General features: G+C 34.2%; 3 protein-coding genes and 1 long non-coding RNA gene across 4 annotated transcripts; 1 reads left to right on the plus strand and 3 right to left on the minus strand.

Moving 5' to 3' along the window:
* Positions 1–1,286: 1,286 nt before the first annotated feature.
* LOC130939545 (protein FAR1-RELATED SEQUENCE 2-like) lies at positions 1,287–2,217 on the minus strand. Its single transcript, XM_057867643.1, has 2 exons — positions 1,501–2,217; positions 1,287–1,406 (listed from the first exon to the last, which is right to left on the minus strand). The coding sequence occupies exons 1-2, from the start codon at positions 2,215–2,217 to the stop codon at positions 1,287–1,289; spliced, it is 837 nt and encodes a 278-aa protein (XP_057723626.1).
* A 62-nt stretch (positions 2,218–2,279) lies between these two features.
* LOC130939546 (protein FAR1-RELATED SEQUENCE 6-like) lies at positions 2,280–6,699 on the minus strand. Its single transcript, XM_057867644.1, has 4 exons — positions 6,661–6,699; positions 6,181–6,347; positions 2,683–3,083; positions 2,280–2,461 (listed from the first exon to the last, which is right to left on the minus strand). Exons 1-4 carry the CDS (start codon positions 6,697–6,699, stop codon positions 2,280–2,282), a joined length of 789 nt encoding a protein of 262 aa, XP_057723627.1.
* Positions 6,700–6,746: 47 nt separating this feature from the next.
* On the minus strand, positions 6,747–8,902 carry LOC130941253 (uncharacterized). Its single transcript, XR_009070605.1, has 9 exons — positions 8,779–8,902; positions 8,565–8,662; positions 8,342–8,425; positions 8,130–8,191; positions 7,923–8,025; positions 7,465–7,608; positions 6,980–7,113; positions 6,860–6,896; positions 6,747–6,774 (listed from the first exon to the last, which is right to left on the minus strand). It is a non-coding gene; the product is annotated as an uncharacterized LOC130941253 (long non-coding RNA).
* Positions 8,903–15,489: 6,587 nt separating this feature from the next.
* On the plus strand, positions 15,490–17,955 carry LOC130941252 (root phototropism protein 2-like). Its single transcript, XM_057869684.1, has 4 exons — positions 15,490–15,683; positions 15,784–15,853; positions 16,054–17,193; positions 17,339–17,955. The coding sequence occupies exons 1-4, from the start codon at positions 15,625–15,627 to the stop codon at positions 17,843–17,845; spliced, it is 1,776 nt and encodes a 591-aa protein (XP_057725667.1). The 5' UTR covers positions 15,490–15,624; the 3' UTR covers positions 17,846–17,955.
* The last annotated feature ends 889 nt before the right edge of the window (positions 17,956–18,844 follow it).

The raw sequence follows: 18,844 nt of genomic DNA on the forward strand, positions 1-18,844 counted from the left end.
AAAATATAACCCAAATCTGAGGCTTCTTAAAATTTCTTTCAATAATTGGGCACAGCATGTTAAAAGTTTTTCTCAACCTAATTGAAAAAGTAATTTTGTTTTCCTGTAGCTTTGACTGTGGCATGTGCGTTATTAAGATCATTGAAAGTTGGAAAGAAGATCGTGAACCTTACGAATGAGACGAGGTTTGTTAAATAAACACTTTCATAATTCTAATTATTCGTGTTGTACAAAAAAAAACACGGTAACGATTCTTAACACTTGGTTGCCTGATAAATCTATGCACAGGATTCACTCAGTTCATACCGGATGGAGTTGATGCTAGACATAATTTGTGGCCCACACAATGCATTGGTTCATCAGCTTGTTTCACTATTGAGTGAAACGGTTAAACCTGTTCGTCGCAATGCACTACGAAACAAGAAGAAGGACGTTAGTTCACCATACACAGCACCTAGTACACGGTCATTGATTGAACGTGCGGAGGGATTATCGAAGGGGACAATGCGCTAAGGCAGGAAGAAGTTGCTTACTTAGGATTAGTTGCAATGAATTGAACTACCACATTGTACTGAGTTTACATACTGCTGAGATGCTTAGGGATTTGTTTTTGTCAAATTAGAAAAACTTGATTCCAGGACATCTTTTGTTTTTCTACAGTACATTGATTTATTGGTTATGTTACCTAAAAATTATCTATCTTTTTCTATATATTAGAATCCCGGATTTATCAAGGTTGTTTGGTACAGTTGGCATAATTGTGCATGTTGAAATAGGTGACAACTAACCATCCACCAATATAGCTAAACTGAACATCCGATACCTTACTATACTACACATCCAGTTTAACTAGATAAAATTCAAAACATAACAACCAAGTGCAACATAGACGAGTACTAATCAGTAACCATCCATGCTTAGAGTAAAAATGAACATCTGATTACCTATGGGAATGAACATCCACTTTAGATCATTAAGAATACTTGTAAACAGTGTATATAACGAACAGCTACGTACCGAAAAATTATACAGTGAAGCATGTAGAAATAAGGTACAACTTTATTAAACTATCTGGTATATTACAGAATAACCACCGAATATACTCGCTATGCATTAAGTATACACGAAATAAAAATAGTAAAATGGTTTGTTCTAGCTAATGAAAAAAAGGTTCTTGCAATTAATAACATATGGACCTTTGCAACAGCTGCCTTAGAACCTTGAAACTAACATGAATCCTAAAAACACAGAGATGAGAAAATATACAATCTCACAACCTCGTCCAACTAATCCCACTTTTTGTTGAAGGAGCTTAACAAAGACATAAAACCACCGGCTTGTTCGGGACCATTCAGGCTAGAAACAGCACAATGGTTTATATCTTGAAGTGTGTGCGGACGAACCACCTGCCAAAAAAAAAGAAAAAGTCCAAATAGTTACGTTCTAGGATAGTACTATACCAAATAAGCAATAAACATTGAGATTAAGCCAAAGATATACCGGGGGTGAATTCTTTTGTTTTCTCCGTCTTGAATTCTTGATGGACTTCTCAAGGGCAGAGCCGAGCCTCTTACTCTTTGGCCTGCCCTTTGTGGTGACCTTCGATGGGGCTTGGATGTCATCAACATCGACATCGTTCGAACTCTGTGAGCCAATGTTGGTCTGAGTCTCTGCCATGCTCTCGGACCTCTTTTTGGCACGGTGCGCAGCCAACTTGGCCCTTGTTTCTTCCAAAGCAACATGCAGCAATGCTGTTTCTTCATCGTCATCGACGAACTCTTGGGCAACATTATAGAAGTGTGCACACAGTCCCCTGAATGCAACATGACTCTCATCCGACCGACTGACATCATGGCTACTTTTGACATATATATGCTTGCGCTTTATTTTCTTGCTCCATCGAGGAAGAACATAACAAGAAGGTACTTTGTACACTTTATACGAATGGAACACTTCAAGACAGTGACAGCACAACACACCTGAACTCTCAAAGAGATTGCACTCACAACGAAGCTCCTGTGTGGAACGGTCAGAGTGAACATCGTACGGAACGCATAGAATAGTATCATTGAGTAGTTTCTCCTCTTCCACCTTCACGTAGACCAATGGACCCTGTTCATCAATTGCAGAAACTCTGCAGTTAGCCTTCTTCACAAACTCAATTTGAACATCCCTAAAAATGCTCGTGGTATACTCTAGTTGAAACTGTTTCTCCATAAGCGAGGTCGTTGCACAAGGGATGACCCCCTCGAGTCTGCAGCATCATCCTCCAGTTTCCTCTACTCCTTGACTCCAAGCACATTGTCATATTCATGAACAAATTGAACCAAGCTAGTTTTACTGGATAAGTATCCACCGTAGAATGCGTGCATGCTCTCACTCCTTTGCGTACTCCGTATTGATGCCCAAAATTCACCCTTGAAATATATTGGGACCCACATGCGTCGGTCATCATACAAATCTACAAGAAATAAATAATCTCAAATTAAGCATAGAAAGCTTACACCAAACATATTACTACACATGAGAAATGACCATTCACAATCACTGATATATTAAACATCCAAATGTTTGCTATAATGAACATCCAACTAATTGTCATCCAAAATTACTGATAAACTAAACATTCAGATGCCGACCAATTGCAATTAAAGCGTGAAAGGTAATCGTATAGTAACAAACCTGACAGCCATGTGTTGTTATGTAAGTTGTACTCATCTATAAAATCAGTCCAGTCATCTTCAAATGACTCCTCCGTCCGAGAGTTCCACACAATATCATTTAGGTCACCGTATAAAGCTCCGTACCGGCGGTAACCCCCAAGCTTGGAAGGTAACTTATTCATAATATGCCAGATGCACCACCGGTGGCGTATGTCGGGTAAAGTATTTTTGATTGCACGGTAAAGAGATCGACATTGATCGGTTATAATACACTTTGGAGTAGTTCCCATGCACTTCACCCATTGGCTAAAAACCCACTCATAACTTTCGATTTCTTCATTCCCCAACAAAGCACAACCGAGAAGGGTTGACTTACCATGGTGGTTGACCCCCACGAACGACACAAATGGTAATCCATGCCTACCAGAAAAACCAACCAGATGTAAGAAATGCCAATCACGATCGAATAGCGTTTTATAAAGAGTAGGAAAAAACACCAACTTAGCTACTATGTACCTATTTGTACTGTACGTGCTATCAACTGACACGACATCTCTATAGTATTCATTTCATGTATTATTTAATTAATTTTTTCCCTTTATTTTTTTTATTCAATGAAAATCATGAGGAATTATTTACTCCATTTTGGCTATTATTTAAGGGCTTTAATCACCCTTTAGTGGCTTCTTTTTTCACTCCATAAACAAAATTATTTTAATGTATATTTACATACACACACTCTTTTCTTCGGATGCAGGAAGAACATAAGCACATCATTCATTATAAACCACTCAAATAACTTCATAATTGGTTAATCTATGTAAATTCAGCATAAACATAACCATATAATCCCATAAGCATGAAAAATATTAAAATAACATGCACGAAGCATATGAGCATATAACTAAAAAATATGCAGTGAGCATATTACCATATCATTACATGATTACAACACTCATATAAGCATTTCATGGTTAGCATGTTGCAAATACAAGTAGCATTCATTTCAATTCAGTAAACAAATTTAGCCACTGCATCACCCTATGGTTATCTATTTTATATACTTACATGATCATCATGTAGGGATAATATACGCACACCTTAGATAAAAATGAATTCATATAAGCATACCAAAAAATTAAATTATGATATCCCATCATCCATATAAGCACATAAGTCTGAGATAGGATGATTAGCAAATAAAGATGTCATTTAACATGAAGACAGCTACATTCATATAAAAAAACACATACGAAAATATGCTTTCTGGATATAATCGTAGAAACATGCAATAATTAATTAATTTCATCTAATCCTCAATGCATGTAATGATACCATTAAATATAAAACAAACATAAATTTCTTTGCATCTCAACTCATCGATTACACTTGCATGTTTCAATAACCATACAATTAAAGAACTCATTTACATTGTGACTAAACATAAAAATTACACTCAAAATAAACATCCATGGCAGAATTTGAGGATCCTAATTACTCACCTTGTTCGACTTGTGACTGTGGCCTGCGACATCACCGGCTAAATTTTCTAGTTCGTCTGGTAAATTTTCTGAAACGTCAGAGGCTACACAAACTAACGGTTCAACTATATCGACCTCCATTAATGAATTTTGGCAAGGTGATGTGCATAAAGGAGGACCCTCGCTTGAAACACGTTCTTCTTGCGATTCTGCCATTCTGAATGAGTCAAAATCGGGTGCGTTCTGTGCGGAGGAGAGGGCGGCGCTGATTGTGGACTGTTCGATGGTAGACGAAGGAGAAAGCCAAACAAAAGGACGTAATGCTGGGCAGTGGATTGCTATGAGAGTTGGAAATATACGTATGGGGCAGCCGCTTGATCAAGGAGGAGATGACGCGGGGAGAGAGATTCTCGTTCTAACCTAATTATTTGATTTGTTTCTATAATTAAGAGTAATTCTATTAATTTCAAATTTCAAATAAAAAATTAATTAATAACCCATGATTTATTTTTAATTTTAATTAAACCCACGTTGTATGCCTTGTACAGTAAGTCTATTGTTCCCTCATACTTTTTCTTAATGAAAATATCTTTTTTATGGCGATGTCTAATCAAAGTGTCTTTATGGATGTATCTCTAGAATATATCTCTTTATACATATGCCTTTTAATGGAAGTGTTTTTGATATTAATTATTATTGGCAATAAATTAACAAATAGTATATTAGTACCATATACTTTTTTAACTTTTATTACAGATAAATTTATGTGTAAGCACTACAACATTTTTAGATTGGGACAACATTTAAAAAGTGTTGTCTAAAAGCTGACAAAAGGTTGCTTTTGATCTATGGCAACACTTTTGGACCTAAGGCAACGTTTTTGGGGGGCGTTGCATATGCGGCGTTGCCTTAGATCAAGGCAACACTTTTTTATTTCAAAAGCAACGCTTTTGAGGACAACACTTAGTAAGTATTGCCTTTGGTTGAAAAACAACAATACTTCAGAGGTGTGTTTAAAACAATACTTTTACAATGTTATCTTTTCTCTCATATTTTGGCCACTACTAAAAAGTGTTGCCTATTTGCCAAAAAATGCAACCCTTTTACATGTTGCTTATAAATTTGAATTTGCAATCCTTTGAAGTGTTGCTTATTAGTTTTGAATATGCAACCTTTAAAAGTATTGCCTTTTCTTTTGGATATGCAACCTATACAAGTGTTGCCCTTTCTTTTGGATATGCAACCATACAAATGTTGTCTAATATTCAAAATATGCAACTAATAGAAGGGTGCCTTTTTGGCAAAAATAAAAGTTATTTTTGTAATAAAAAATACAAAAAAAAATTTACAATAAATTTTTTGTTCATACATGTGTAATTATTTTAATTAATAAATAAATTTGTGCACAATAAAAAAAGCACCGTATCCGGCCTCATGCTTGGCTCCAGGATCTGCATATAAATATATGTTATGTTGATACAAAAAGTTACATAAAAAAATGCAGAAAACTTGGACAGTAAGTGATATAAAAAGCAACAATGTTTTCAAGTATTATTCCGTATCGAACACTTAACTATCAAAATCCTGAAAATTTCCTCAGGCTATACACGGATATAAAAGCAAGAACAACAATATAATATTGTCAAAAATAAAAGAGAAGGGTAATTTAGAGATTGCTGGAGTCAGATATCAAAAAGGAAGAAATCAAAAGGAGGACAAAAGGGGAAAAGATTTGAGTTATTCATGGAAATTGCCAAAAATATATGACTACAATCACATGCAAACTAGAAGTTGTACATAAACTCCGTTGTTTTTACTTTTCTTCTTTTTTTTTTCAAGTGATAAAACATAATCTCCATTATAAATAAAATGCAAACTAGAAATTGTGCATAAACTCCATTTGATAGTATGAGTCAGTGATTTGCTGCCCCATTGAATACATGTGGAGAATAACCTTATATTATGCAGATAACACCATCTTCTAAACCACTTAGACATTACCATTCATGATTTATAGAGATAATGCAAAAACAAACCTCAAATCATTAACTTCAACATTCACCTTCACATGTGTGGGTGAATCAAGATCACTGCTGTTGGAACCTACAGAAATTTGTGGACAAAACAAGGAAAATGCAGAGGCCAATGATACTGTTTTACCAGTTTTCTCTGCTTTGGAGTAGTTCTTGTTTCCATTGTATTTCTGAAATAAAACAAAATAAACATATTCTATTAGAACCTTAAAATAAAAAGGAAATAAAATTAATCACAAGAGGGCTGTTTTTGCAGTATGTTAATAAAAAAAGAAGACTATCTATTTAATAGAAATAAACAAGAGGGCATGCCATAAGACACATATATAAAAAAGTGATACATCTTTCATTCCACTTCCACTTCCTTACTATTTAGTGTAATGAAGGAAAAAAGTATAAATCATTCAAAGTTGTCTTCAGAATTATCTTCTTCTGATTCTGTGTTATATTCTTGTGAAAGAATGACAAGATGATGTCTCATACAGCACTATAGACAAACCACTTTCTCTTACGAAACTCCATTCAACCATAAGTAAGGAACACATAATTGAGCATATAGCTAATAATACCTCTTCTGTCATCTCGAACCTTAGGGCCCTGAAAAAGATGATATTTTGTTATGAAGACTACATAGCCAAGAAGTATTACTAAAAATTTTAATCTTGTGAAAGATAAAACATACCTCATGGCAACATTCAGCACCATGGCATCAATAATACCTATAAATTACAGTATTAGCATTTTAAAATATACATTAAAGTATAGTCATTACTATTTTGATTATAGATAGAATGCAAAATACTTGAGCCATCAGTGTCAAATAACTCAGAAGCTTCCTTAATCTCTTGCTTTTTCTGCTGGGTCAAATGATGGCGTCCTTTCGATTTGCTGTGCTTCCTTTTAATTATAGATGGCGTCCTTTCTGCTGGGTCAAACCTGAGAAAGAGACCAGAAAATAATATCAGAGTCCTTTCCATAACCGTATAAAAAGACACCAAGCTTTCTCTATCCCAGCCCCACTTTGAACCTTTCTTTCCTTCAATTCATTCATTCATTCATGGGGCTCGCTGATCTGACCTGACCTGGGCTGGGGTGGGCATGAGAATCTAAAAGCAACAAAGAAAGATCTACTATATTACCTTTATCATCATATCATTTTCATCTAAATACCTTTGTTTAATTTTTACTTATTTGCATTAACTACTCACAATTAGTAACAAAATTAATAAATCAATTTACTCCTTAAAAATGATAATAAAAGGAAAAACAAAATAAGAAACTACTCACAGGTATTGGAGACTATCTAATTGGCCGAGAGTGGAAGGAATCACCCTAGAGAATCAATTATTGGAAAGATCCAATGTCTGAAGCTTTGGAAGGGTTCCAAGCTCTGGCAGAATTTGACCTGAGATATTGTTGTTCTGCAATAACCTACCCATAATGTGGAGAATTATGCTTAGGTTTCTCAGAAGGTGATACAAACTCCAATACTACAGATATGAAAACAAAAACTAAAGGAATACTGGAACAGAAAAAGAAAAAGAAAGATGTTGAGGTGAATACACATAAGGACAAGCACTACTTAGAAACTAGTAATTGTAATAACCAAAACAAGAAGAAAAATAAGATAAACATGTAGTGTTTGTAGAAGAAAAAAGTTGAAAGCTTAGCTACGGAAAAAAGAAGCATTGAAAGGGACAAATATGAATGCAAAATTGGAAAGAAGATTTGTTCTGAGTCCTCACACTTGACGAAGATTTGTTAGGTTTCCAATTGCTGCAGACAAAGTTCCAGAGAGAGAATTCCTTTGTTTTTCGTGTATGTATCTTCAGTGATGTAGCAGAATTCCTGCACATTCAATGGTTAATTTCCTCATACTTCCTGAACATTGAGAATTGAAAAAAATAATAATTAATTAATTAATTAGAATTATGAAGTTTGATAAGATATACCATAAAGAAAAGCGTTGAATGAATGCCTACGATGCAATGAGCATGGAAGAAACACCGATAAACTGAAACACCGAGCATGGAGAAGCAGAGTTTATAGATAGGAATTTATCAATGTAAGAAATAGAGAGAAAAAGAATCTCTACTGCACAGAACACATCACTAATTGCTTTATTTTCATGAAAGTTCTAAGTATAATAGTTTTGAACACTAACATGAATTCAAGTATACTGAGAGTTGAAGAACTTGTAAAGAAACTCTCTTGAACTTTGTTGAATCTATCAACCTCTTCCTCCTCCCTAAAAAAGTAAGTTTAGTTAGGCAGAGAAAAAGAAAAAAGTGAAGGTAATTAGAAGCATTGTGAAAAACCTAGCAATAAATTGATTGAATTGGAAGCATTTTCAGCCAACAATTAATAGGTACATAAGTTTATATAACCTCTCATGAACCTCTAGTAACATGGAATGATGCAATGACTGTGTGGAAATTTCATCCCAATTATTCTTCTTCTTCTCCCCTATATACACAATATAGACCTGCATATACACATAGCACTTTATTCATTTTTGCATTTATTGTTAATCATGATTGAATTTAAGAAATTAATACCACTATATGTATATCACTTAGCTTGAATTTAAGAAATTAATACCACTGAGCCTGGAACTGGAGGATCTGTGTGTAAAATGGAAAAATCTCCTCAGTGTTTTGACTGTTTTCCATCAAAAGAACGAAAACCTTGGCAGGAGCATCAGCAACTTTGAAAGCTTCTACGGTTGCCCGTACTGACCACAAGCTAGGGAAAACATTGAAAATTCAGCACAAGAAACTCAGAAAAGACGCACATCATAATGATGAAAGTGAAAATAGAAAGAAAAGGAAAAATACACAGTACATACAGTTGTTTCTGAACATGTTTGGGCCTTGAACGTCAAAGCATAGCATTATATGCTAGCGACTCGAAAAAGCATATTCAATAAGCACATACACTAGACCTTCTCAAAAAACATATATACATCCTAAACACATTCCTCAATTTCCTCAATATGATAATAGAATTAGCTTCCTAAGATTACGGAGGAGAAAAAACCCTAACCTGAGACATGATTGCAGCGAGCAGTGAGAAATACAGTAGAGACGGTTCAGGCAGAGCAGCGAGGACGTGAGGCATTGATGAGCCGACGAGAACCATCGAGCAGCGACGATGACCAGAGACGGCTCAGGCAGCGCAAGGCAGAGAAGAGGGATTACAACAGCGACGGATCCGGCAGCGCAAGTTAGAAACGACAACAGCAGCGCAGGGCAGAGATAGCTCTAGAGGTGCAGGAAGCGGCGGTGGCGACTTCTTTCTCCATTGTCGCCTTCTCCATATTTCTCCTCTTCCTTCTTCGATGCTGGATCTCCCTTTCTCTCGTTCTCTTCGTCATTCTTCGTGTCCCTTCCCATTACCGTGCTCACTTTTTCCAGCACAATGTAGAACCCTAAACCTAGCCCCTTTCCTTGCTCGTTCTCGTTTGAGAAATACTTCTATTATTTCCTGCTAAGTTGGATTCGTTTTATTTCAAAATCGGTGGAGAACTGGATACTGGGAAGCAAATCTAAATTATGTACCAATTATAAGATTTATTTCTGAGAGAGGTATTAAAAATTTTAGGCAACACTTAAGAAACGAAGTTTAAAATAAATTTAAAGACAACACTTATAAAATGTAACATATTGACTTTATAATAATTGTCTTATATATTTGATAGAGCAACACTTGTTAAGTGTCTTTTAATTTATCTAAGATATCACTTATAATATGTTGGTTAAAAATATGTTGTAATAGCTCTATTTACTAGCAATTAGTATAAAGTGTTGTCTATTTTTATTTTAGGCCACTCTTTTAAAGTGTTGTTTTGAAAATATGTTGCAATAGATATAAAATGTGGTAGTGAAGGTAATAAAGATTTTCCAATTATAATACGTATGTCAGTGATTTGTTAGATATAAATAGTAATGAGAAAGCAATAATCGTGTCAAAAATGGAATGAAATATCGTACCTGAAAAATAGGCAATGAGAGCTTGTTCAATTATTGATAATTCTGTGCTGTGAAGCCGCTAAAGTCCAAAACACTTTAATTTGTATCCGGGGATAGGATATCTGTTACTTCAACGGGAGTGGACAACAAAACACTAGTGCGATACGTATCTATCATTGGCTAGCCAAGTATAATGCTTGATCTCTCTATGTGGTTAACCAACGGATCGGAGAGCTAGAAATTCTCAAATTCTGCTCTACCCACCATCATGCTCTGTATAGTCGTATTATAGTATAAAACTTAAAATAGCTTTTGCAGGAAATTCCTTATCCTGGATCTCCCCAGGCTCCAGCAAGCAACAGTTGCTTTCTTCTTTTTATTGTATTAAGTGCAATGATCGAAACATATGGTTATAACTTATAACATACTACGTAGATGATGATGACATGTTTTATGGAGAAAATATTTTTATACGGTGAAAATTCAACTGCAGTCGATTTTGCGTGAAGTTGATATCTGACAGTCGTTAGATGATTTGATTGATTTTATTAAATTTTTATTTAACGGCCCTCAAATATCAACTTCACGTAAAATCGATTTCACATGAGTTTTCACCTTCTTATACATGTTATAATACTTGTCGTTATGATAACTAATTATGATAGTTATATAATTTTGACTAAAATTAAAATAACATTTTTAAATTTAAAAATAAAATTATCATTTAATTTAGAAATTAAAAATAAAAATATGACCAAATTATATAATTACAATAATCAGAACCACCATAAACTACACCTCCGTGTAAAAGAAAATGGGAAATAATTGAATATAAAGCAAAGATTGAGACTTTAAAAAATAATTACTTTTTCAGGTGAAATGTCTCTACATTGTTCCTGTTGCCGGGGTAGATAAAGAATTCATGTGAGTAATCCGTGATTCACGTAAGAAATTCTCCCCAAGTGACAGACAATGGGCCCCACGTCACTCCGTGTTGGCAAGCATGATGACGTGTCTGCTCTGTGTCCTAGTATGAGCATTGGACGAGTCACAGCCACTCGGTTTTCGAGTGGCAGAGACATCACGAAAGGAGCGGAGCCCTACCACTAATACAATGAGAAATGACCCATTCCTAATGAGCAATGAGTAATGAGTAATTAGTAATGATCCATGCATCTTCCCTTCTTTTTCCATTCCAATCCTTGTTCCCATGCATTCCACGTCCCATCCCTATCTCCTACCCCCCAACCTAAATACCTAATAATGCATGCTTCTACGCTTTCTCAATGACCACCACCCTTATTTATTTCCTCTTTGACTTCAACTATATAACTTTTTCTTAATTACATTTATTATCATTATGTTATATATACTATTAGAAAATTAATCAACAATTCACAAATGCAAAGTAAACCGTAAAAATACCAATGAATTAATATTTCTCATATTATCATGGCTTATAACAACAAAATTTAATCAACAACTCATAAAAAAAATTAGATATCCGAAAATTTCAATATATAGTTGTTACGATGGATAACTGGAAATTAATGGGCTGGACTCGTAAGCCTAGCCCAATCGTCTGAAGGAGGAGGTCTCCGACTAGGTTCGCGTTAGGGAGTCGCCGTCCAACTTGTGCGTATGAAAAAATGGGGTGGTATCTGTAAAGACACTCCGATGCCTAAGTCAGCAAAGAGCTTTACAGATTTATAGAGTATTAAAATTTATAGATACCTGAGGGGTGTCAGGGTATTTATAGTAGTGAACCAATAACTACCGTTAGAGTAGTTCCACCTTTTAAGGTGGGTAACCATCCCTTTATCTTAGAGAAGTTGAGATATGGTTCCTGAAAGTGGATTGAGAAATTTTAAGGGCAGTTACTTATTTGAATAAGTGTTATTTGTCAGATATTCTTCGATCCCGACTTCTTTGGAGAGGAACCTGTGTGAGCCCGACCTCTTTGAAAAATGTTAGTTATTGGCGAAGGCCCAATTTTAGGATTGAGCCTTTTTAACTTATTTGGACTTGAACCTTAGTGTTAGGTCAATGTATGAACAGTAGTATTATAAGCAAAGATGCAAAATCTACATGTCTAAAATCTATTTGATTATTGGTTATATTCTTATTTTTTCAAATTATATCCATTATTATTATTATTATTATTATTATTATTATTATTATTATTATTATTATTATTATTATTATAAGACCATTTTCACAGCTTAATATATAATTAATTTTCTTTTATTTAATTTGAATATAAACTGTATTTAACTTATTTCCCCCCTTCTGTATTTTGATAAACAAATTAAGCCATTAGGTCAACAGTGCTAAGTTTATGTAATATACGTTATTTGAATTCAAATTTATTTCTATCCCAACCAGAATAATAAATAGATAAATAAATAAATAAAATACGCTATTATTAATTAAAATATTATATGCATCATTTTTATGTATACTTCTTTTATATATTTTTCATTTTTAGTATTAAAAAAAATAAAAATTAAGTGAGAAAAAAAATCTTTTGTACCATAAAAAAATACAAAAAGAAAAATATATACAAAAAATTGTGCAAATATAGTTTCTCTATTCCTAACAAAGGTGCTATGAATTTATAATGATTATTCACATGAATATATTTTTGTGTCAAAATAATAACTAAGATATTGACACAAATTATGTTGAGAAGAAATGACAAATATCTTTTTATATATTGAGTGTTGGTTCATTTTTTTTTTTTAAATAAAGGAAATTTACTACGTCTACACACATGTTTTTGCTTATTGTCAGAAAGATATATCAAACAAGTTTTTTAGAACTCATTTTTTACATCTAATTTCCCCATCATTCAAAGTTTCAAACATCAACATATATAATAATAAATGGATTAACAGTTTGTTAGCCCAATTGTCAAATTGTATTGAGGTGGATTTCTACATTCAAGGTACCAGGTACCTTCATCTTAAATGACCCACGAAAATGATCACACAGCCACACAGGGTTAAAGTAAACGCGTGCGTTGTTCTTATTTGTCTCCCTTTGAGAATGACTTTTTTTTTTTGTAAAGAATAAACCATAAAAAATATACTCAAATAATTTTATTATTGATAAAAATATACTCTAATTTTATTATCGATAAATACATCTTTAAATAATTTTAAATATGACAAAAATCTCAACAGGAAATATACATTCTCCAAAAATGTTATAAAAATTAAATTTTAATACGATTTTTTATAAATATGATTAGAAAAATAAGATATTTCATCTTTAAAAATTAGTAATTTTTTGCTAAGTATATATTTTTTTATAATTTTTTTATTAACAACTAATAATACTTTAAAAAAATTATAGAAATCAAATTTTTATTCAATTTTTATGTATATTTTTTAAATAATTATCTAAATATTTTTATAAAATTTTGGATCAAATGTATAAGTGATTTGTTAAATGAAAAAATTGTTTGTCATTTACAAAAAAAAAAAAAAAATATTCTTTTTGAATATTTTTATTACGCTCTTAAATTATTTAAAATCATTTTTATCAATAACAAAATTTAAATATATTTTTCTCAGTATTATTTGGGTGCAATTTTGATAGTTTATCCTTCACTAAATAGTAATGGAGCATAGCATACCAGGCACTAACAGAAAACAATGGCAAATTTATGGTAAAAACGAAAATGATTATTTTTTTCATCAAGAGTAAGTTGAAAGTTGATGAATACCATGACTAGCTCCCTTTAATTTATCCATGCATGTCTCTTGAAATTGTTTTCTACGTTTTAGGCCTTTTTTCTTCCCAGGGTCTTTAGTCGTGGTATTGGTGTGAGTGTGACTGTGTGAGTGCTTGAGAGGTTTACTTGGTCGTAGTAGTGAGCATTCCTAAGGCTCAACTGGCCCTAGTTACTTATGCAGCGTTTCCCTAGTTACTCATTTAGTCATTTGTCATTCCTAACACTCTTTTTTTATATTAAAAATAAAAAGCAGTATTCTTTTGCTTCTCTTCTTTAGAATTTAAGTAGTAGTGTTATTCAATAAAAAATAAACTAAAGAAACGAGTACATATCACTAATACAAAATGCATTTATTTCTTATTAAATTTATATATGAAATAGTTTTTCAATTTATAACTGTCATAATATATATCTATGAATAAAAAGTTCTATTATACTACAGTAAAGAATTCTCGTAGTTATTTCCTTCCTTTCCCTGTGTTATAATAAATTTTAACAAGAAATAAGTAGCTAAACCGCACTTAATAATATTTGGATAAAAGTTTTGGTTTTGCGTAGATGAACAAAATAATTTTTTAAACGAGGTCAATTAGAGAGAAAATAATCTTTAACCGAAATTTACTATTTTTTAAAATTATATTTTTATTTAAATTTTAAATGCTCAATTTCAAAAATTCTAAACTCAAATTCATAATTTTAAATTTTAAATTTTAAAAAAATAAAAGTTAAAAAAATATTAATTAATTAAAAATTAATTTTTATACTTATTTTTTAAAAAAATATTATTTATATACTAAAATTAACTACTAAAATTAATTATTAATATATTTATATATAATATATATAATTTAATTTATTTTTAATATATATTTATATTTTAATATATATTTTATATTAGTAATTAATTTTAATATCCACATAAATATAATCAAATGAAACATGATATAGTGTATAGACAAAAAGGTTTGGTTGTCATCTAAACAAAAGCTACCTCTTAACTACTCGGTTATTTTAGTAAAAAAAATTGTGTGAAAAAAATATATTTAAAAAAAATAAAATGATTATCTATAAATTAAAATAAATTATTATGTATTTATATATTATAATTTAATTTATTTTTAATATATATTTTATATTTTAATGTGTATTTTATTTTAATAATAGTTAATTTTGGTGTAGATATGATAGAGTGGTTTTGTTTTTCATTAGGCAAATCATGAGAACTTAGATTTTTCGAACCCACTAGGCCTTTAAACAGTTCAGTAAACAGTAAATTATTTAAGAGCAAAAGATTAAAAGAAAAAGGGAACAAAATTAAGGGATTACCCGTGTGGCAAATGCAGTCAATGGGAAAAATGTCAAAATTGAACTTGAACAAGTTCATTCCCACTTGTCCGCAAGCTGCTAAAGCAATATGTAGGGCAGGAAAAAGAACTGGCGTAGAACACATTAAGGAAATAAGGAATAATCACTTAACAGAAAAAGTTAAAACAAGTTAGATAACACAACTCCTCTTTTATGAGAAGAAAACATCATAGACAATGACCATAGTGACAAGCTCATGGCATGAGGATAAAATCATAATAATGAAGTAAAGCTACAGGATCATCCACAATCTCCTTTATATTAATAGCCAGACCCCCACCCTCTAACCCACTACTGTTTCTCTCTCTCTCTCTCTCTCTCGTTCTCTCTCTCTCTCTAACCAGAAAACCAGGCTATATATACACCATCTTCATGGCGGCCTCAAACCCCAATAGAAGACAATCCCTTGCCATGGAGAGAACTGGGCAATGGTATAACGCACTCCACTACATCTCCATTTTCAAATTGTTCCACAATTAATTAATAATATCATAATCTAATGTTACCACAAATTCATTTTAATTATTGCAGGATATTTTCTCAAGAAATCCCCAGTGATGTTATAGTTGAAGTTGGAGAAGCCAGTTATTCTCTTCATAAGGTACCAAAATTTGGATTCAAATGAAGAACCAGAGTTTGAGTTGCTAACAACCATGGTTTTGGAGTTTTCTAAGCACAAAGCCATGCATGACATACAAATATTGTTGTTATAATAATTGTGTGTTATATGATGATGTTGTTCATGTGAAAATGGATTGAATTATGGTTTTGATTAATTGAAATTGTAATAACGTGTTACAGTTCATGCTGGTGGCGAAGAGCAACTACCTCAGAAAGCTGATAATTGAAGCACAGGAAAGTGACCTTACCAAAATTGATCTCTCAGATATTCCCGGAGGCTCCGAGATTTTCGAGAAGGCGGCGAAGTTCTGCTACGGCGTCAACTTTGAGATAACAGTTTATAACGTCGCCGCCCTCCGCTGCGCCGCCGAGTTTCTTCAGATGACTGATGACTACTGCGACGGCAACCTCGCCGGCAGGACAGAGGACTTCCTTACTCAGGTTGGACTATCTAATCTCTCCGCCGCTGTCGCCGTACTCAAATCCTGCCGGCAGCTCCTCCCCTTTGCTGACGAAATCAAACTCCGGAGCCGCTGCATCGACGCTGTAAGCTCCAAGGCCTGCAGCGAGGCAAGTTTTCCATGCCGGTCGCCACCAAACTGGTGGACGGAGGAGCTTGCGGGACTCGACGTGGATTCATTTGGAAAAGTCATCGCCGCCATGAAGCAGCGTGGCGCCAAGACCCTCACCCTCGCCGGTGCGTTGATAACCTACACAGAACGCGCCCTCCGGGAGCTAGTCCGCGACCAGACCGGCGGACGAAGTGGCGGGGCAGGAGTCCAGTTGTCTGATCCCGGCGATTCTTCAGATTCCGATTCTAGTTCCAATTCGAGGACCGAGCAGCGCGAGATTCTCCAATCCATTGTCTCTCTCTTCCCTTCCGAGAAAGCAGCTTTTCCAATCAACTTCCTCTGCTGCCTCCTCCGTTGCGCAATCTACCTCTGCGCCTCAAGCTCCTGCAAGCGCGAGCTCGAGAAGCGGATCTCGGAGATCCTAGAGCACGTGACCGTCGATGACCTCCTCGTGCTCTCGTTCACCTACGACGGGGAGATGCTTCTCGATCTGGACAGCGTTCGAAGGATAATATCTGGATTCGTGGAGAAGGAGAAGAGCGAGTCGGTGTTCAGTGCCGGTACATTCCGAGAAGACTTCTCTGCCGCGATGCACCGCGTGGCCAAAACCATCGACGTCTACCTTGCCGAAATCGCCGCGTACGGCGATCTCACCATCTCCAAGTTCAACGGCATCGCGGTTCTCATCCCCAAAAACGCGCGAAAAGTCGATGATGACATTTACCGCGCCGTGGATATCTACCTCAAGGTAGATAATAAGCTTCAGATCCTAAACGGCACCGTTAGAACTTAATTAACTACTCTAGATAACAGTGTAATTAAATAACAAACTATAGTAACAGTTTAACTAACTGAATAACCGTTTAACTCCACGCGCGTTGTTGGTGTTACAGGTGCATCCGAACCTGGATGAGATTGAAAGGGAGAAAGTGTGTAGCGTGATGGATCCACTGAAGCTGTCATACGAAGCACGCGTCCACGCGTCGCAGAACAAGCGTTTGCCGGTACAGATTGTTCTCCACGCGCTCTACTACGACCAATTGAAGATAAGAAGTGGCACAGAGGAGGATCGGAAATCATCCCCGAAAACTGCTTCAGTAACGGCAGCGACGACGAGGAACCAGCAGCTGCATACTGACGTGTCACTTGTGAGGGAGAACGAGGAGTTGCGATCGGAGCTGATGAAGATGAAGATGTACATTTCAGATATGCAGAAGAATGGGCCGGGAACGACATCTTCTGGGCCTGGGCCCACCAAGAAGCCCACGTTCTTCTCAGCTGTGTCGAAGAAACTGGGCAAGTTGAATCCGTTTAAGCAGGGCTCTAAGGACACGTCACACATTGAAGATATGTCTGTTGACTTATCCAAGCCCAGAAGACGAAGGTTCTCTGTTTCGTAAACTTTTTTTTTTTCTTGTAATTTTGTGCGATATGTGTATTTTAGGTTAATTTGATTATAATATCTGTTTGTAAAATAATTTACGTATAGAATTTGATTTGTTTTTGTGGATGGAAATTTTCTTTGATCTGTGCTTAGTAGTACTATGTGATTGTACTCTGTACTTAATGCCCTCTTTATTATTAAGGTATACTAAGCAAATCCCCTGTAATTGAAAAAATCTTCCATGAAAGTCATAACAACTTTTCTGGTCGGATAAGAAAAATGCCAGTCGCTTCATTTTTTAAATGTTAGGCAACTAAGTATTCAACCTACAAATTACTTCACATTAGCAAAATCTGACAAAATGGTCAAAGTATTTGGATTATGTAATAATCCTAAACTTGTTCCAAAATATGTATCAGTTTCAAGTTTCAATATCAGAAAATATTAACAAAGCACATTTGAGAATAAAAGGATGGTCAAATAAATAATTAAAGCAAGCATGTGCATAGCCCAGAAAATAGCAAGCATACGGTGGTCACACATCTATATCATGCGCAAGAAGGTCGAGCTCAATTGATTGGTAGCCACGCCAATGAGTAATAGCTCAAATGGCATAATCTTCTCATACTCAATTAAGAGGTTGTAGGTTCGAGTGTCCTATTTTTTGTATAAAAAAAAATTGATTGGTAGCCACCAATAATATTTTGTCCTCTACTGTATGAGATACGAAGACTTTTGTTGCCTTATTTTATTATTTTATTTTGATGAATCATGCCTATAAAAGGCCAGTGTTCGTGAGATAAAAGGGTGAAGTAAGTAAAGTAGTATGTGTTAGTTTGAATATTGGTGAGTTAGTCCATTCTCATAAGACTCAATAAGTTTGTAGCTATAAAATAAATAGATTGAGAGAAGTAGATATAGAAATGAAATAGAGAGAATAAAAAAAATTATTAATACTTTTAAATATATATATATATATATATATATATATATATATCATTATAATTGAGATTTT

The sequence above is a fragment of the Arachis stenosperma genome, chromosome 7 (genome assembly GCF_014773155.1).
Source record: "Arachis stenosperma cultivar V10309 chromosome 7, arast.V10309.gnm1.PFL2, whole genome shotgun sequence".
Lineage (NCBI taxonomy): Eukaryota > Viridiplantae > Streptophyta > Magnoliopsida > Fabales > Fabaceae > Arachis > Arachis stenosperma.

Coding starts and splice junctions, on each gene's coding strand:
- LOC130939545 (XM_057867643.1), bottom strand. CDS start 2,217: ATGGAGAAACAGTTTCAACTAGAGTATACCACGAGCATTTTTAGGGAT. Junction 1,407..1,500: donor AACAAAAGAATTCACCCCCG/GTATATCTTTGG, acceptor TTTTTTTGGCAG/GTGGTTCGTCCGCACACACT.
- LOC130939546 (XM_057867644.1), bottom strand. CDS start 6,699: ATGGAGTTTCGTAAGAGAAAGTGGTTTGTCTATAGTGCT. Junction 6,348..6,660: donor AGTGGTTTGTCTATAGTGCT/GTATGAGACATC, acceptor GTTTTATTTCAG/AAATACAATGGAAACAAGAA. Junction 3,084..6,180: donor GTTGAAGTTAATGATTTGAG/GTTTGTTTTTGC, acceptor TTTTTCTGGTAG/GCATGGATTACCATTTGTGT.
- LOC130941252 (XM_057869684.1), top strand. CDS start 15,625: ATGGCGGCCTCAAACCCCAATAGAAGACAATCCCTTGCCATGGAGAGA. Junction 15,684..15,783: donor ATGGAGAGAACTGGGCAATG/GTATAACGCACT, acceptor TAATTATTGCAG/GATATTTTCTCAAGAAATCC. Junction 17,194..17,338: donor CCGTGGATATCTACCTCAAG/GTAGATAATAAG, acceptor TTGGTGTTACAG/GTGCATCCGAACCTGGATGA.